This window comes from Alosa pseudoharengus, unplaced genomic scaffold (genome assembly GCF_046254945.1).
Source record: "Alosa pseudoharengus isolate Yale_2024_CS ecotype anadromous, Long Island Sound unplaced genomic scaffold, YU_APseudo_1.1 YU_APseudo_1.1_scf_6, whole genome shotgun sequence".
Lineage (NCBI taxonomy): Eukaryota > Metazoa > Chordata > Actinopteri > Clupeiformes > Clupeidae > Alosa > Alosa pseudoharengus.
Genome location: NW_027468848.1, coordinates 19,601,741 through 19,622,402, shown reverse-complemented (window position 1 = coordinate 19,622,402; position 20,662 = coordinate 19,601,741). Strand labels below are relative to the sequence as shown.

At 42.4% G+C, this 20,662-nt stretch overlaps 1 protein-coding gene across 1 annotated transcript; it reads right to left on the bottom strand.

The window, feature by feature from the left end:
- Positions 1–5,054: 5,054 nt before the first annotated feature.
- On the bottom strand, positions 5,055–20,662 carry LOC143106840 (oxoeicosanoid receptor 1-like). Its single transcript, XM_076271316.1, is given in 10 exon segments — positions 5,055–5,674; positions 6,639–7,064; positions 9,348–9,472; positions 14,924–15,019; positions 16,553–16,647; positions 16,855–16,992; positions 17,953–18,075; positions 18,405–18,468; positions 20,252–20,421; positions 20,659–20,662. Coding segments are annotated over 10 exon segments (1,620 nt in total). The 3' UTR covers positions 5,055–5,295.

Genomic DNA, 20,662 nt, shown 5'->3' with positions numbered 1-20,662 from the left:
CTGTTGTGTGCGTGTGTCAAGGTAAAGCCTAGGCCTACCGTGTGCATATACTGTACTGTGCAAAAGCGCCACTTGCGCCTAGGCTATTTTATTGTATCGCCTTGTTAGGCTATACGCGGGGTGTGCCAACTTTTTATGAGAAAGAGAGACCCCCTTAAAGACAAAAAGATAATTCGAGCCCTGGAGTGAGGGAAGTATACATGACCACAGTGACAGTGTCTCTTATCACCTCCTTCTTTTGACGTGAAAACTTGGCAGATTGTGTCTAATGTTGTCACTTCCTCTTCTCACCTTCTTCCTTTGATGTAAAAACTTGTCAGATTGTGTCCAATGTTGTAATATCTTGAGATACATATCAGGAACACAAACATGTAACCTAAAAACTGGCTGGGCAGTGTCCATTCATTCACATACACAATACCCACCTCAAGTTTCTTCAGAATTTTAACCATCAGTTTCTTGAGAACTTGAACTATCAGTTTCTTGAATCAGCAGAATACATGGAAGCCATTATGTGGTTCCCTTCAACATTGCTCAAAAAGTTGCCTCATGTATCATCCATGTATAGCCTATGCCCGTTGGTGTAAATATAACTCATTTAGCAGTAAAACAGTACCAAGCTAGTTAAAAACCAGCTAAAAGGGTCTTACCAACAGCTTTACATAGTGCAATATCATTCTGGGCATGCATTGACAGACTTCACTGATGTCAAAGACTTCTATCTCTGTCTGTCATTCTCTGTCAGTGTATCATGAGTTTGAAGCCGTTATTATGACTGCCGCGCAGCGAAGCGGCATATAGGTTTAGTCAAGAGTTTGTTTTTCTTTCCGGATTTTTTTTTTTCTTCAGTAATTTTGTGTTGACAATGATTCCCGGGACACTGAAAGACCGGGGGGCATGAAACTTGGTGGGCATGTAGCCCCACAAGGATGACACAGAACCATTGTTTTTAGTTTTAATATTAATGCAAGCTATAACTATATAAACCTACTATTCTGAATAAAGTTTTTGTGTTTCATTTTCACCTGCTGCCATGAGCGTTTGGCAATGTTCACAGGATTAGGCATACACTAAATCAGTCAATGGGGGCTACTTAAACATTCAATTATCCTTATCTATATGCCCACTTCTGAATTGGGTTGCATCTGTAGGCCTTTCTATGAACTCAAAATAGGCTATTTAATTATTTCAACTCATTTCAGACATTCCGCAAGCTACTAATCCTCCGTAACACATATTTGAAGAACATGTGGGAGTAAAACTTTACTTTTAGGCATTTAGGCTACCCGATCTGCAATACGTTGCCAACAGCCTTGCTTTGTTCACTGCCGACGTATTTGATTTTTGTCGTAGAGTGGGTTTTAATTCCTCATAACTTGTCATAATAATTAATCCGTAAAATAAGGTCATATTTTAAAGTGGTGAGTTGCGCTGCAACCCGCCCCTTTTTTGTGAACGCGCACAAACTCCAATTAGGTTAACCCCGGTTCAACAAATCAACTTCATAATCAGCGTCGTAGTACCGATTAACACCACTTAAGATAACCAGATTTTGTCAATCCTGGTTTAACAAAGTAACCCTGGGTTACATCTGGGTAGGTTAAGCTCCCTTCGTAGTACAGGCCCCTGTAGTGGCTACTGTCGGTGTTTCCCAACATCATGTTTTTATTCAGTCCACTTCATATTGTGCTTTTTAGAGGCTGAGGGCCCTATTATGACAGTCTAAAGCAGGGGTCTCAAACTCCGGCCTGCGACCTAATGTCAAAATAATATGTAATTCGGCCCTTGAGGGTATTTTTGATTGTGACAAACAACAACACTGGTTAAAATAGACGATAGATCCAAGTACGGTGACAAATCCCATTTGTACTCTCCTCCACTAGTTGCTAGACATCCAGAGCTTCGATTCAAGCCCAAATTTGCTGCACAAAGTTTTCAGGAAATTGTGTATTACACGCGAGAAACACGAAGACGTGCATTTGTTTGTAATGACGCGGCGATGCAGGCCGTAATTTTGCACAACTTGAAGCAGAAATAGGCCGACACCAAATGTTGAAAAAACGTTCACGTGTGATGAAGTCTTGGGAAGGTTATGTTATTCACCTATTCTGATTCTGAAGGTGAATTATGGAGATTATGATCGACTATTGACAGTGATAGTCGCGGTGCGTCTGTGAATGGAGGTGCGTCTTTGCGTGTATACGACGGTGTCCACTAAGCATACCATGCTTATTTCAACCCTCTGCTCAACATAGCTGGAGGTGGCAGTGGTAATCGTGATGATAGTGTCCGTAATGGACGTGGTACAGACAGCAGGGGTAGTAAAAATAGGGCTCTGAAGAACTACAAAGTCACCCACGATAGGAACTGATTTGACCAGGGTACATTATTGTAGGCCTATAATAACGGTTTGTGGTTATAGGCTAGTAATAGTTTACTATTGTTGGTTTACATCTTAGGCCTACTGTTTTTCTGTTAATTTGTTATATGGGTAATATGACAAAAAAGAAAGTAAACCTGCTCAAATATGTTCAACATCCAGTATTTACTGAAAGGTGCATAATTTGAGGTGCTTGCTATCCAGTGGCAAATTAAATGGGTAAATTTACCCCCTTCATAAACTTTTGTTTATATAGATTTTTATATTTACATTAGGACTTTATCTCTGACCACTTTCAAACCTTTTGAACTTTTGATGTCAAAAATCAAAATCCAATGGTATTGTTTTCTTAACCCTGGCGTCTAAAGTTTGCCATGCAGGTTTAAATAAGTTATGAGAGGACAATATTTTTATTTGGTGTGAAACACACACATACCTGTTTTTATGCTTTTTGTTTGTTTTATAATTTGTATTAATATTTATTTTATAATTATTTTATTTATAACAGGGATGTCAAAGTCAAATACATTAGAGGGCCAAAAAAACAAATTTGCTACAAGCCGAGGGCCGGACTGGTTCAATGTTTATTAAAACATATTAAAATAACTGCACGTAACCTATTGAACCAAGACGTGTACTGTATTTTATTTAATGATTAAATGAATAATGACTGTGACTGAAATGCGGGCAAAGTTTGCACAGAAATGTAAGATTTTTCCCATCCTCACCGACCTTGTCATAAAACTTGTTTAAATGATCATACGATGCCTCCTTGCTTTGTCGTCTACATCAGCCTTTCTCAAACTTCTTTGACCTGAGGCCCAGTGAAGGCAAACTTTGGGGTCATAGGGCCCACCTACATGAACCCACCCCCTCCTACCACCCCCCATCAAATTATCATAATGATATCACAATTATTATTATTTTTATACTATATAGATACATGCACTTCAAAACAGTCAATGTTTAAAGAGCTAAGATTGTTCACAAAAGTTTGTGAAAACATGCACATCAGAGTACTGCTTTACTAATGTAAAATATAATTAGGCCTACAAAAGTTGCATTGTTTTTGCATTGTTGCATGATGCTTGGATGAGAAACACTTCTCAAAACAACAGCCGTTGTTTTGGGATGTTTCCCTCATGCAAGCATCATACACTGATAGAATATTTATATGCTGATTACATTTCATTTGAATGCCTGAATGTAAGGATTCAGGAAACACAATACCAGCTTTTGTGAATGGTAAATGGCGGATCAGATCATGCGTAAATCACTGATCTGGAGATCTTGAACTATCTTTAACTAAGACTAATTAATAGCTTTTGGCTGACTTTAATACTTAATGCCAAACAGTGTTTTATATAGTCTGTGCTCTGTTTTTTATGGAAGTTGCATAAATCCACGTCGTTCTATTAAATATCGTTTCATAATTAAATAGCCTTCCAATAGGTTGAAGCTTAGCTTTGCTACCAACGTGCACACGCATGCATTGAATAAACGCCCATACCACGACTTAATTCTATGCCTCTATGTTTGCAAAATGACAAATACAACTGGGAAGTGCTTCTCGCGATGTCTGAGACTTTGTGAGACTGAAGGTCCTGGGTAGGATACACCGAACTTGCAAGCGGGATATTCTTCCTACAGGCAGTAGGGGCGGGCGAGAGAGTCTTCATTCGCCCTGTAATGAGTCATTTAACCATATACCGACTTACGAAGATGAGTAATTAACACGAAAACGTAGCCTGGTGTTCCTTTAAGCCCGCATTCTGTGGCTCTCAGATTTGGTGGTTAGTTTGTACCACTTGACAGGTTCAGTTGTGACTTCTTGAATACATCTCTGATACAGTAGGTAGGCTATGAGATGTTACAGGCAGGTCAGCATAATGATCTGTTGACTGTTTGCAGATTTAGGGCATTTCTCATTGGCAGTGAAAAGCTGTTGCACTGAAACACTGCCCACTTTATCAACGGAGTAAGTGCAGTGATGAAGGAATAGATTAAATAGATACATATGGAAGGTTTACAAAGTGATTTCATGGTCCCTTTAAAGAGAAGTCTATTTTTTTGTATTTTCAAAATACAAAATTACAGTATTTTATTTTGATACATTGTGCTGCTACTGTAGTTGTACAGTTGTAGTTAATTTTCATACACTTAAAATTAGGGGTTTTATATTTTATTTGAAAATACATTTTAAAACCATTTACCGATGTTTCCAATTGCTAACACACTAAAATTACATGCAAAGCACAATTATTTAAACTGACACACTGAGAGCAAAACCTCGTCTTCAAAACTCTACACACATTTTCTGCTTTACCCACATTTTGCAATTCAAAATGGCACTTTTCAAATGCAGTGAACATGGTTCTCTGCAAAAGACACAACAATCTGACAAAGTCACAAGTCACACTGCCATTCAAAATGACACTACATGAGCTAATTGACCAACATATGTGCCACCTGGCCAAACACCTCAATGGTTAATTGTTACCACTTCAATCAGGAAGTAAGCACTATGAAAAGATTAATTTAGCAGGGTATATGAGGTTTGGGTGTGTGGTTTTGTGAATTGTGTTAAGTATTAGTTTGCAAAATTGTGTTTTAGCAATTGGAAGAAAACTGTAAAACCTTTGTTTACAAGAAAGATTTGATTGCTGCACTGAAAAGATTAGGTAAGAGTTTAATGCACCAATTTAAGTTTAATTTCACTACTGCTTATGCCCCTGGAAGTCATAAGTCAATGAAGCCTTTCCAGACCCACTCTCAATTTCAATGTCCTGGTGTTAACCAGGCTAGTGAAATTTATGCCGCAATTCAAACGAGACCAAACAATTATTTATCTCTGTCACTTTGAAACCCATTCATATTTTTCTTAGTCCCAAGAACTGGAAGCCTGAGGGTGAGACTTATGATATGGCCTCACTCCCACTGTCAGCTCTCATGGACTTCAGCTCTTGCTGGATGGTGGATTGAGTTGCTCTTCTCTGTGGCAGGGCAGAGTTCAGGAAGTTCAACCCAAAGGACACAATGGTGATCTGGGTGAAGGTGTAGAAGGCGTTACAGTCCCATGGGCGATACGAGCGGATGACCCACACCCCGATAGTCGTCACCGTGGTGGGCAGGAAGCAAACCATGAACACCGTGACGATAACGACGCACACTCTCATCGCCTTGCGCACCTTGCCAGGTTTTCCCATTGTTCGCTTCTTTAGGAATCTGGAGATTCGGATGGAACAGAACATCAGCATGGCCAATGGGAGGATGAACTCCAGCACTGTCAGGATGCTTTTGTTTTACTGTAGTTTAAACCTGACAATGGATTGCCTCATGCATTTATTTGAAGATATACTCCAGCCATTATTAACCCTTAAATCTGATCTTAGTTTGTGAAAGAAACATTATTTGTGTTTTTTAAGAAATACAAGATATTCATAATCATTCAGATCCATTTGTGCACCATTGTCTGTTATGTTAAGTGTTATTTGCTTGGCAAGTGATGTCACTCAGTGCATCATTAACACCCAAATGACTCGAAAATGGTTGAATCGTTTGTTCACGGTGTGCAGGTAAACATATGCGCTCAAACCATCTTAAAGAATTCAACATTAAATTGTTTCATGACCTGGCCCAGCACCCCATCAACGGCCAAATGACTCCAAAATAGTTGGAATCGTTTGTGCATCGATTCCAACTATTTTGGAGTAATTTGGGTGTTAATGGGGTGCTGAGTGACCCCAGGTCACTAAACAAGTTTAAAGTTTAATACAGTTTAAAACAGTTTGTGCACAAATGTTTATTTTGCCTGCACAAATGGGCACAAACAAATCAAAAAATGTATTAATTGAAAAAGAATAATCAAATTAAAAAAGTTAACTTTTGTTCAAACTTCCATTGATGCTGTATACCACCAGGGTACAAAGATTATTGACCTGGCTTTTTATAAAATGACACATAAATAATATAAAATACACTTGATTGAGATTGATGGAAGGAAGAAGGGACATAATTCTATATTCTCATGGAACAAAGAGAATTAATGATGAATGATTAGGGTATCCTGTACACTGTACAAGTTGAGATGTTATGGTGCTCTAAGCTTAGTCACTTACAGCAAACATCACCTCACCATCTGCTAGCTGCCTGTGTCCTGAATACACTTTAAAAAAATGAGATCTCTGTGGACAACCCAGGCTCCAAAAACAGCCACAAAACAACTTGGGCAAACCTTGCCTATAAAAACATAACAAACTGTTTGAGATGCGCGTTTAGGAGAGTCTCAATTGCACGGGAGGGAGGGGGAGAAAGTAGCGAGCTAGCTTTCTGTTTTGTTTGAACGTAAACAGAAGTGACGTTACCCAGCATTGCTTAGGGCACCTTTAAGAGGATTAAGATTCATCAGTAGGCGTGGAAATATTTACATAACATGGTCAGTTTTATTTTCCTCACCTTAAAGTAGCGGTAAATGGCCACCACAGTCATAAGTGCGATGCTTGCTGAGCGATTGGAAAACATCAGGAAGAGGTTCATCCGGCACAAGCTATCTCCAAACACCCAGTGGCCCCTGAGCAAGGCATCGATCCTCAGCGGCAGACTCACCAGAGCCAAGAAATCGGCGATAACCAGGTTGAAGAGGAACAAGTTGTTGGGGTTCCAAGCCTTCAGTTTAAAGCAAAGCCTTCAGTCAAAGTCAAAGTCAAAGTCTGCTTTATTGTCAATTTCTTCACATGCCAAGACATACAAAGAGATCGAAATTACGTTTCTCACTATCCCACGGTGGAGACAAGACATATTCTACCAATTTAAGTCCACAGACAAACATAACATTCAAGTAAACAATAAAAAAGTAAATAAGAAGGCACATACAATGAAGAAATAAGAGCAGCAAAATTGGGTTAAAGTTGTGCAATTGTGCAAAGACAGTCAATATAATAGTGCAAAGTCAGGCCAATAAATGGCTGAGGTACTTCTGTTTGACCTAAGTAAGCAAGTGGCATAGTGGTGCAAGTTATGTAAGAGCAGCAGAAGTGTGTTGTGTTTTCAGGACAACAGGACAACAACAACAAGTTGCAAAGTGTGCAAGTGTACAAGTGGAGTAGTTCAAGGCAACCATTGTGGGTCCAAAGTCCAGGATGTTATGTAGCTGAGGGGGGAGAGAGTTCAGCATCCTAACAGCCTGGTGTATGAAGCTGTTGGTGAGTCTGGTGGTGCGGAGATGCAGGCTTCTGTACCTCATCCCAGAGGGCAGTAGATCAAACAAATTGTGAGCGGGGTGACTTGCATCACTCACAATTGTGGTCGCCTTGCGGGTGAGGTGGGTGGTGTAAATGTCTTTCAGGGAGGGGAGTGAAGCACCAATAATCCTTCCAGCTGTGTTCACTATGCGCTGCAGGGCTTTCCTGTTGTATTCAGTGCAGCTTCCGCCCCATACAGCGATACAGCTGGAGAGGATGCTCTCAATGGTGCCTCGGTAGAATGTGGTCATGATGGCTGGTGGAGCACTTGCTCGCCTGAGTTTCCGCAGGAAGTAGAGGCGGCGCTGAGCTTTCTTCGCCAGTGATGCAGTGTTGGTGGTCCAGGAGAGGTCTTCACTGATGTGCACCCCCAGGAATTTGGTGCTGCTCACTCTCTCCACCACAGCACTGTCGATGGTCAGTGGCAGGTGTTGGGTGTGACCTCTCCGGAAGTCAACAACAATCTCCTTGGTCTTGCTGACGTTCAGCAGGAGGTTGTTGTCCCTGCACCACGTGGTCAGAAGGTTGACCTCCAACCTGTAATGAGGCTCGTCGCCCTTGGTGATGAGACCCACCAGAGTTGTGTCATCAGCAAATTTCACTATGTGATTGTTGCTGTAGGTTGCAGTGCAGTCATGCGTCAGTAGGGTGAGGAGCAGCGGACTGAGCACGCAGCCTTGGGGGGCCCCCGTGCTCAGTGTGATGCTGCTTGAGATATTGTTGCCAACACAACTACTTGAGGCCTCTGACAGAGTAAGTCCAGTAGCCAGTTGCAGAGGAAGGTACTGAGTCCCAGTTTGTTAAGTTTGCAGATGAGTTGTTGTGGTATTATGGTGTTGAATGCAGAACTGAAGTCTATAAACAGCAATCTCACATATGAGTCTTTTTTCCAGGTGGGTGAGGGCTGGGTGGAGGGCAGAGCAGATTGCATCCTCTGTGGACCGTTTGGCTCGGTATGCAAACTGGAAGGGGTCCAGGGTGGGGGGGGAGAATGGATTTGATGTGTGACATGACAAGCCGCTCAAAGCACTTCATGATGATGGGTGTCAGTGCCACAGGGCGGTCATTGAAGCAGGATGGAGCAGTTTTCTTCGGCACAGGTATGATGGCGGCCGCTTTGAAACATGATGGGACGATGGCTTGCTTCAGGGAAGTGTTAAAGATGTCTGTGAAGACATCCTTAAGCTCCTCAGCGCAGTCCTTCAGCGCACGACCTGGGATGTTGTCTGGGCCTGTTGCCTTATGGGTGTTGATAGCAGCAAGTGTCCTCTTTACGCTGTCGGCAGAGAGGCACAGGGGCTGCTCGTGTGGAGGGGGAGGGGTCTTCTGTGGGCAAGTGCTGTTTTGTGCTTCAAAGCGAGCAAAGAAGCGGTTTAGATTGTTGAGCAGAGGGATGTTGCTCTCACAGCTCTGTGGCGCGGGCTTGTAGTCCGTGAGGGCGTGAAATGCCCTGCCATAGGCTTTGTGCGTTCCTGCTGTCTTTGAAGGGGGTGGTTATCTTGGAAGTGTTTTCCTTTTTTGCTTCCTTGATGCCACGGGACAGGTTGGCTCTCGCTGTTCTCATGCCAGCTTCATCCCCAGCTCTATAGGCTTTGTCTCTGGCCCTCAGCAGCCTGAGGACATCCCCTGTCAGCCATGGCTTCCAGTTAGCCCGTGTGATGATGTCTTTTGTGTGGGTCACATCATCGATGCACTTGGTGATGTAAGAGGTTACAGTGTGTGTCCACAGGGCGAGTATGTTTCCAAGCAACCCCAGTATGACATCAATGGTGAGGACTGGCGGTAAGATCACGCCTTCCAGTTGAATACCGACTGGTGGACAGCCACTGCCACCACCACCACCACCAGGAATTGGAGTTTATGAGGTTTGGCTCTGAGAGCATTTTTGGAAATTTACAGAAGTATAGTCAGGATTATTAATAGTAGTCAGGATTGTTAGCACTCCACATGAATAGGAATGAGGGGGTATGACCACAGTAAGAGACATTTTGAAATTTAGGACATTTGCAACTTCCTCTCTTCTCACCTTCTTCCTTTTTTCTGTGGCAAGCAATCATGTCAAAAACACAGTGTTTGGGTGGTTGACGTTTTAGGCCGAAAAAAAGTTTTTGAAAAAAAATTCAGATATTAGGCATGGAAATCACAGTACCTGTTGTACTGACCCTTCCATTCCCAAAAATATGTATGGTCTTTTAGATTTTTTGTTGAAATTCATATTTATTCACTAATTAGTTGTGGTAGTGACTAAAATTGTCATATGGTGTGACATGAAAGTTATTGTTTGTAAAATTATAATGGGGTATTTGTTTTTAATGTGAGCAATTATAATCTTCTATCATTACTTCATCAAGATCTAGCATTTCCTTGTGCAAATGTATTACATTTTACAATATATTTCTTCATCAATACACAGAGTAAGGCATATGTCCTCAATCTTTCAATAAACGTCATATTCATTTTGACATACCTTGATATAAAAGAAAGAAAATGCTTGTGACTTTTGCTGACCCTATTTTCTATCTGTTCCATTGAGATTTGTATGATTTAAACCCCAAAAGCCTTTTTATTTTCATAATTTCTTGATGTCACACCAAATGATATGGTGTCACGCCATATGATAAATAACACCACAAAACAATCTGTTAATACAAAAATGTGTATTATATGTATTTCACAAGCAACAAAAGACAGTTTAAGACAGGTATATCATGTAAAGGTTCACTTTCAGAAATCACAACTATGCAAAACAGAATGCCACCAAATATTGTATAGCTCTTGGGTTCCCTGAGTTTTTCTCTTCTCAATGGTGGGCTTCAATCTTAATGTTTGTCGTTCCCTTTTGAGTTTATTCTCTTTATATCTGTTAACCCTTAGGAGCCCAACCGTTCTAATTTCGTTACAAAAGTAACGATGGCCAATCGTCTAATATCTCAGCTGTCCAATGACTGATTTTATTTCTGAAATCTTCCCCGTAATAAGCTTCAATTTGATATGATTGGTTAAGGGGTTTATGGCGCGAAATGTTTTGGATACTTGAAGATGAGTCTTGAAAAAATATTTTCACTTGAGTTGGTGCATTTGACGTGGACAGCTGGATGCCACCTGCACTTAAGTTGGAGTTTACCTCGATTGGAAACCACACAGCTGGATAAACTTAGGTAATATTGTTTTTACATCGGTTTTAGTTATGGTTTGTCTTAATTTGAAGTCCTTAAATCATGTTATTTGACAGTAATATGCTTTCTCATCAGCGTCAACATTATGGCTTAGCGGGGGGGCTAGTGCATCGTCACGTAACTTTAGCTAACTGTATAATTCTGAACTGCTTGCAATATTATCGTTTGCTTTTGATGTCAGTTATTTTCATTTGACAGTTTCATTTAAAAACCTGTTAGTATATAACCTGTAGGTAAGTTTGTTTTCTAGTACCAATTTGCTTGTTAGGTAAGCATTATATTGGCAAGACAGTATAGCAAACCAAAGCTGAATAAATAAATGGGCGCCGCGTTTCAAGTTGCGTTACGTTCTGACATGAAATAAGTTGAGCGATATTTTTACTCCTGTCAGTATGTAATTGTAGAAAATAAGATGTGAAATCACATATTCTGTCAGAAATGTGATTAACTTATTGCCTTTACTCCGGTTGTTATCTGTAGTGCAGTCTGTAGTGAACTATTTTAGCTTGCTAACTTCTAAATGACAAACATCAGACGTGCTTGTCTCAACATTTTCTAAGATGGCATGACTTGAAATAGATGAAGCACAACTCCTCTCAATATGTAGTTATAGAAAACATGATGTGAAATCACATATTCTGTCAGAAATGTCATTATTGCATTTCAGCAGTTTGTTACTAGGTGAAATGTAATCTGTCTTTATCTTGATGCCAGCCAGGCAATCAGATTTATGGTAGCTAAACCCATGTGTAATACAATGACTTTTCATAGGCCTACTTAGAAATATTTCGAGTATATTCTGAGGATGCTTCAATAGTTTAGGCTACATACAATCTGTAGTTTTGTGATTTTATTTTTTACATTAATAAAGGTATTTGTATGATTTCGCTCTTGTTTCAGATGGAGGAAGACCTACACAGACCTTCTCGCAAGCCTGAAGAGGTAGCTGACTGCTCATGAGCTTGCGCTCACAATGCTGAAGACCATGAGGGGATGGAGGAAGAAGGTATAGATTTATGTGCCGTGCATAGGATGGTGCAGACTAAAACACTGTGTGAAATAGACTTGTTATGTTCTTTTTTACTCACATTGTTGTCCCAGGCATATGTGGTTTTACCAACCGGAAGGAATGGGAGCTTGTGCTTAGTAGGCAGTCGTATGCAAACAGTTCAGGGGCATGGGACAAAGGCCCCAGAAGAGTTTCACAGGTTTCTGGGATTGATCATTTACATGGGGTTCTCTTCCCTTCCTAATATCCATTGCTACTGGGGAACCAAGTCTTGGCAGGGATCAGGGGACATTGACCAAATGATGAATACATATTGTGTACTCCAAAAAACGCAGAATACCAGAAAGCACTTTTTCTCCATTGACATTGCCGTTTTCAGTAGCTTCTTGTTATTTCAAGTTTGACAATGCAATGCAGAATCTGGTGTTGAACCTAGGTTTGGTAGCTACAACCAGAAAGAATTTGGAGGAAATCTATCACAACAGCTGGTAGGCATTTCCGAAATTTCAGCCTCACCTTCAGCTGCTCCAACTACTACCCTGTCGTCTTTCCATCAAGTACATATTCCTGTACAGCAGGAGCTTGTTATAAAAAACGTACATAATAAAACTAAAGTAGCTTGTATGGCCCTGGAGTGTAACGGTAGGCAAATTTGTTTTATTGATAAACAAATTGCTGTCAGATTTGGCATTCTGCAAAAGGGGATGCGTTTAGTAATGAGTCATAGCTCTTCTGTGTTCAACCTTCAGGTTCCCCACCCCACCTTTCCCTATCCTCCTCTGTAAGTGTGTGTGTGTGGGTATGAGTTTGTGTGTATATGTGTGTATGTGTTTATTCTCTACAGGCTTGTTCTAAGTATGTAATCCACTTTCAAATGTTTAGAACACATTGAGTTTTGAGTGATGTTGATTGTATTCCTAGCTTTTCATGAATAATAATACATTTTATATATGTATATAATTTTCATATTATACTGATTTATATAAGGAAGTTGTATTTGTTGAATCAAATGTATTTTATGTCTCTTTTCCGAAATGGTCTTCAATGAATACAGTATACTTACTTCCTGTATTACTGGTAAGGTACAGTATGTTTTTTTTTTTAATGTCATTCTTATTGACTGTAGCATTTGCTTATGTTGTGCCTGCCCGGCTCAAGGCAAACACCACATAAAAGGGGAGACCACACGCTGCTCAAAATTAAGAAGTTATTTATTAAATAAATGAACTATGTACAAAAGTCAGTGAATGAAGAGTAAAGCAAGACTGTAGTGTATGTCAGCATAGTGAGGTGAAGTGCAAAACCAAAAGAAACTAACAGGGCGCAGCCCGTCCGGCCGCAACGACAGCACCCCGCAACTCTGGAACCGGCAGTCAGCGGAAGCGGAGAGGGAGAGAGAGAGATTGAAGCAGGCTCCCGGGACCCGCTTATATCCTGCCCTAATCGCTGGCGCAATTAGCCCACGCCATTCTGCAGAGCTCCCCCTGTAGGCCACACACAGAACAGCAGCAGAGCCAACACAGACAAAGAGCAAGAAGCCACGTTGTAGCTGAGACACGCTGCAGTGTGTGTGTGTCTGTGTGTGTGCAGTGTGTGTGTGTGTGTGTGTGTGTGTGTGTGTTGGGGGAGGTGGTTGTAGCTGAGACACGCTGAGGTGTGTGTGTGCAGTGTGTGTGTGTGTGTGTGTGTGTGTGTGCAGTGTGTGTGAGTGTTGGGGGAGCTGGTTGTAGCTGAGACACGCTGCAGTGTGTGTGTGTGTGTGAGTGTGTGTGTGTTGGGGGAGCTGGTTGTAGACTGACCAGCTGGGGCGTCACACCTCCCCCCTAAGAGAACCGAGGCCCACATTTATGGGACCGGTTACCCATAATATCCAAAAATCAACAATAAATCAGTAATCAATAACAAACTCAATAAAGAAATTCCAAATAATAATGAACTCATTCACTCTAGAACAGTGTTTCCCAAACTTTTTTTCTGGCGACCCACTTTTTAAAAATGACAGACCATCGCGACCCATTTCACTTCAAATCTACCCTGCAACCACCAATATTGTTTTAGGCCACAGGTTCTCCAACTTTTCGATGCCTCCCCCAACCATACATTGCTATAGGATCTCTGCTTTGAACACGGTTGTGTTGCATTTTGAGCACCATCAGCGTGAAAAGTTGGAAATGACTACTGAAAAGATACGTTTTCATGCGCATCCGAGAGTAGGGGAAATTCTCGCATGTTGCGCAGTCGTCATTCGTCAGCATAGTAAGCTGTTCCTGTATTTCTAAAAAAAAATGTTGTAGGCTACATTGCGTTGCAGACAAATGGGTCCATAACACTGTGGACGTAAATTCCAATGTAAACAGCAAATAACTCAAGTTGTTATATTGTATTGTTGTATTATATTATATTGTATAGTCGTTATATCAGAACAAGAGGCGTTTGCGCAATAGCCGGAAGAATGCGCCTTTACTTTGGAGTTAGCGAGGTAGAAAACGAGAGGAATAGTGTTTAAAATGCCCATTTAAATTGTAAACTAATATAATGCACTGTTGTGCATTTTAAATCAGAAATAAGAATGTGAGGAGGTTGCTATTAACTTTAAATATTGCATCTGCAATCGAAACTATGCAAATTGAATGGCCTTATGTCCGGTCTATGGATGTCTGCTTTAGTTGACAGCACGGTCACTAGATTTTAATCGGTAAAGTTGAGGAACTGGTATCTATTAATGTTGCAAATAGGCGGATTCATGTCCCTTGCAGTTTGCAACTGCGAGGTACATGGCAGGCGCCCCACAGAACGGTTTCATTTTGAGAGGTAGATATCCATGCTCAGGCATCCCCTCTGCAATGCGTTCGTCCCCCAGTTTCATGCGCCAGTTTCATGAGCTTTTATGACAAAACCGTGACTGTGGTACTTAACAATCTACATCCTAATAGAAAACTGTTAGCTTTCCTGGTATCAAATGACAAATGGTATCAGTTAGGCCTATAACACAACATAAATTGTGCTGGCGACCCAAATAAAATCTCCTGCGACCCACCCGTGGGTCGCGACCCAGACTTTGGGAAACACTGCTCTAGAAGACCACGCACACCCACAACCCAAACACCCACGCTCACACCTGTGACCAGGCACTCATGGTGGCACTACCATAAACCAAGACTGGACTTGCACCCCCAGCCTCCTCCATATTCCACTCTCCAGCAGATCCTGGCGCCTGGACAGCAAATTAAGGACAGACAGAAATAGAGAAGACAACAGGGAGAGATGTTACAAATCACACAGACTCATCCGGAGCCCGTGATAGCGCATCGGCCATCACGTTCTCAACACCGCGGATGTGTCGGATAGACAGTCGGTAAGGTTGTAAAAAGAGTGCCCAACGCATGAGACGTTGGTTAGAATTCTGAAGTGACTGAAGAAATGGGTTAAAGGGTTGTGGTCAGAAAAGACCACCACAGGATGAGACCCACCCCCAACATAGACATCAAAGTGCTGGAGGGCCCAAATTAATGCCAGGGCCTCCTTCTCAATTGTTGAGTAATTCAACTGGTGTTTATTGAATTTGCGTGAGAAATACCCAACAGGACGATCCACCCCACTCTCGTCACCTTGAAGAAGAACAGCCCCAGCCCCCACGTGGCTTGCATCCACCTGCAATTTAAACGCCTGGTCCAAACACGGTGCAGCTAGAACTGGAGCAGAACTTAACAAGAGTTTAGCATTTTCAAATGCCTGTTGGCATGATTCAGACCACACAAACTTCACTGAATTCTTCAGTAAATTGGTTAGAGGAGCAACAACGGTGGAGAAATTACAACAAAAATTCCTATAGAACCCAATCATCCCTAAAAATCTCATCAACTCTTTCTTCGTAGATGGCGGTGGAAATGCGTCGATGGCCAAAACCTTAGCTCTTACTGGTTTAACCTGGCCCTGACCAACCACTTTGCCTAAATAGACAACAGTGGCCTTGGCGAACTCTCATTTCGCCAAATTAACTGTTAAGTTTGCTGCCACAACTTTCAAACAAGGCGCGAATGCGAGCCAGATGTTGTTCCCAGGTATCCGCGTAAGACACCACATCATCAATGTACACTGCACACCCCTCCAACCGCGCAACAACCCGATTCGATAGACGTTGAAAGGTGGAGGGGGCGTTGCGTAACCCAAAACTCATTCTCCTGTATGAGTAGAGACCTGAAGGTGTGATGAAAGCAGAGATCTCTTGGGCTCTTACCGTAAGGGGCACTTGGTAGTAGCCCTTTAATAAATCAAAAGTGCTTACAAAATGAGCAGAACCGACTTGGTCCACACAGTCTTCGATCCTAGGTAAAGGGAAACAGTCTGCCTTTGTAACCGTGTTCACCTTCCTGTAATCTGTACAAAACCTATAGGTGTTGTCAGGTTTCTTAACCAACAAGCATGGCGACGCCCAACTGGAGTAAGATGGTGTAGCTAAACCATTATCAACAAGGTACTGAACGCTTGCCTCCAAGCTCTTACGTTTATCTGGAGAAACGCGATAAAACCTCTGTCGAATAGGCTGAGCATCCCCCACGTCTATGTCATGCTCGAACAGTGTGGTGCACGTCGGTGTGTCTGAAAATAAAGCAGAATATTCCAAAATTAAAGACTTAAGCTGTTCTCGTTGCTCCCCTCCCAAATGACCCAACAAACTGTCCAAGTCAGCTAATGTCTCAGTGTTGTTCAACCGCCCATGCAGGACTGCATCATCCGGACAACGTACCCCATCTTCAGCTGCCACCTGAGATGTGGCCACACCCTCAGAGACAGACAGCCCCACCGGTTTAACTTCACCCTTACCACCCTCCCCCTGAGAGGCTGAGGAGTAGTAAGGTTTGAGCAGATTGACATGACACCGCTGTACAGACCTCCTACGCTCAGGCGTAGACACCAAATAATTTGTTTCTGAGACCTGCCGCACAACAGAATAGGGACCTGAAAACCTAGCCCCAAATGGTGAACCGGGGATGGGCAATAAGGCTGCTACCTGATCCCCTGGGCTAAACACCCTCTCTTCTGTCTTACGATCATAGAGTCGTTTCATCTTCTTTTGAGCTGCGGTTAGATTCTCACTGGCCATCTTCCAGGCCAGGAACAGCCTCCTGCGAAAACCAAGCACATAATCAGACAGATTCTCAGGTGGCTCTGAGACATCCAAGTCACCTTTCAAAACAGACAAGGGAGTGCGCACTTCATGTGCAAACACCAGCTCATTGGGTGAAAACCCTGTACTTTCTTGGACAACAGCCCTAGCTGCCAACAACAACCATGGTAGCTCCTCTTCCCAGTCTTCCTTTAACGCCACACAATATGCCCGTAACAACGCTTTCAATGATGAATGGAAGCGTTCAAGCGCCCCCTGGGACTGTGCATGATAGGCACTACTCAGATTGTGCTTTATAGGTAGCTGCCTCAATGCCTCAGCAAAAGCCGTGGATGTAAAGTTGGACCCACGGTCGCTTTGGATTACCTTCGGAATACCAAAGATGGATATAAATTGAGCTAATGACTTCACAAAAGACTTAAAGCTCCTTAAAGCATACGCAGCTGGATAGCGTGTAGCCTGGCACATGATGGTAACCATATACAAACAGCCAGATTTGGAGGGAGTCAATGGACCAACACAATCAATGATTAAATGGTCAAAAGGAGTACTTTCAGATTGAATCTGATGTAGGGGTGCCGGTTTAATAGATGTGTTTGGTTTACCTGCAATTTGACACACATGACAAGCTTTAACAAAACTCGCTACATCTTTTTTGATCCGCGGCCAATAGAAATGTTCAAGTAGCCGATTGTAGGTCTTCTTTACACCAAAATGTCCATCCACCTCCCCATGAGCAGTTTTTAATACAACGCCACGATATTCTTCAGGCACTACAACCTGCAACACAGGAACTGCCACCTCCGTGCATGCATGTGGCAGCCACCTGCGAAGCAATAAGCCATCTCGAACACAGTAATTACTAGACTCATCTGAGGCCAAATTAAAATACTTTGCAAGATCTTTATCTTTACTCTGGGCATGCACCACTTCACTACGAGAAAGAGGAGTTGGTAGTTTTGGAACAAACAATTTCACGCTAGACTTGGATACTTTAGATGTGTCCTCAGCCTGTGTACGAGCCATGGCCCGCGTCACAGCACAGGCCGTGAACACTTCTGGAAACTGTTTGAGACACTCGTCAGGCTCAGCCAATGGCTTGACCTCCATTTTAACCACAGGAGGCGGTGCTGGCGCCCCCTCTGGCCAAACACAATGACCCACAATATTGTTTCCAACAATGATGTCCACACCATCTATGGGCAAACAGCAATGGTGACCTCCCCATTAACAAACCCAGAGTACAAGCAGATTTTATGCAATGACACCGAAAAAGATTGAAGCCCAATACCACGGATTAACACAACACTCCCTGTATCTGAGACAGATGAAAAAGGCAGAACAGACTGGCTAATGAAAGACTCTGAAGCCCCTGTGTTGCGGAGAATTTTCACTGGAGTCCTCTGAGCATCGCCTAACAGGGAGACAAAACCATCAGAAATAAATGGACTGTAATCAACATCTGATACACTTGTTGTTCCAACTATCTCCACTGGTACATTTGGACGCTCAGAATCCAAAGCCTTGGACACAGACTTAGAAGCAGGAGACACATCAGCTTTAACAGACTCAACATGCTTATCAACATGCTTATCAACAACAGCAGGCCTACTTTTAACCACACAACCAACAAATTTCCCACTTGCCCTTGACTTGTTGCGTGCTTTTAACAACGGACAGTCCCTCTTCCAATGCCCTTGCTCAAAACAATAATTGCAATTATCTTGTACATCACAATCACGAGCCCTACTCGACTTACCTGGTTGAGACTTGAAATTACCAGGTTGAGACATTGAATGACCAGGTGAAAAGCGATGAGGCGGGCGATCCTGCCGACTATACGCGTTATTACGCGGAACAAAACCACGCAGATGAGTCTTGTGTATTAACGCATATCCATCGGCAAGCGCAGCTGCCTCTGACACGGTTTTCACCCTATGTTCATTGACATATACAGCTACCTGCTCTGGCAAGATGTTTTTGAACTGTTCAATGACCAGAAGCTCAGTTAAAGCTTCAAAAGTATCAACCCCTTCAGATGACAGCCAACGCTGAAAAAATTTAACAAGTTCCCTAGCCACCTCTGCGTGTGTTTGCTTGTCAGTTTTCTTCCAACTACGAAAACGTTGGCGATACGCTTCAGGGACTAACTCATAACACTTTAAGACTGCCTCTTTAACACACCGATAAACTTTCCTCTCACCAGGAGACAAAGCAACAAAGGCCTCCTGCGCTTTACCAACCAAAACTGTTTGCAAAAGGAGAGTCTTATCTTCATCAGACCAACTTTTATCCGCAGCAACATTCTCGAACAGGGAGAAAAAGACGTCTGGGTCACGCTCGTTTAATTTTGGGAGAAACTTAATCATTGACGATAACCTAGAAGACGGAGATAAATTTCCACCATTGCCACTAGCAGATATTTTACCGTCAGCAATCAACCTGAGCCGCTTATTTTCAATTTCCCTTTCCAGCTGTTTATGTTTAAGCTTTTCAAGTTCCAAAAGCTCATTGCTTTTCAGTTTTTCCATTTCTAATAATCAATCTTTTTCCCTTTCTTGAAGTTCTAATTTCTTTTGTTCAAGCTGAGCTTCCAGTCTTTTTTGTTCGAGTTGGGTTTGCATTTTTATTTCCTGCGCTTCTAACTTCTTTTGCTCGAGCTGCATTTTCAGCAACTCTGCTTGTTGTTCGAACGTCAGATGGCTAGAAAGCTGCGTGCTTGAATTCAATGATGTATTTAGCGGTGTTGGCATCTGATTTTCGTCTGATGTTACTAACGTTACAGGAGATACGGATTTCTCGGTGTCGCTTGGTGAAGCAGGCAACACCCGACTCTCTTTCAACTTGTTAAGGATGAAAACAAACACTTGCTCTTTTTTAGAAGTCTTAGCAATCGTAATTTCCCATTCATAATGCTCTGCTACGCTGAACAGCTGATCTTTTGTCAATTTAGACAACAACTCCACCGACGGAGCTTGTAAAAATTCTTCCAACACATTCATGATGCCGTTACCTATAGGCTACTTTCACACAAACCATAAAGTTTAACCAACGCTCATTCAAAAAAAATACAGATCTTCCAAACTGCGGTAACTTATCCAAATAACTTAATCATGATGCACAAAGTTCATGAAACCGGACAAACTACGGAGCTTCCTCGTTTCTAAACATTTACCCACCATATACTAACCTATCTTCACACTATGCACAAAGTTCATGAAACCGGACAAACTACGGAGCTTCCTCGTTTCTAAACATTTACCCACCATATACTAACCTATCTTCACACTGTGCCCGAGAGCCGAGTTCTTTACTCACCAAATACCGCTGGAGTCGAGCTGCCCCGACAAAAGTCAATTCAACCGGGATCTCCACGGCGATGTCCTCGGCCCAGACACAGTGGCACACCAGCCTAAGGCCCCAGCGCACAGGCGCTCTAAGCCGAGGAAAGACGACAGCTCCAAACTCGTTTAATCCAGCCACGTGAACTGCTCAAACACATCACGACAAAACAAAAGGAAACAAATAAACACAACTGAAAGTAAATTACCGGTAACTAGGTCTCCTTACCTCCCCAATTACGTTCACAAAAGCCCCAAACAAAAGAAGCAACATGCGGTTTCCCCCAACCACTACCACTCTTACACCTGTGCGTTTCGTTAGGCTACTCCAACGTCATAGGCCCACGTATCGTTAACCCACTGTAAACGCAGCAGCTTACCTACCCAT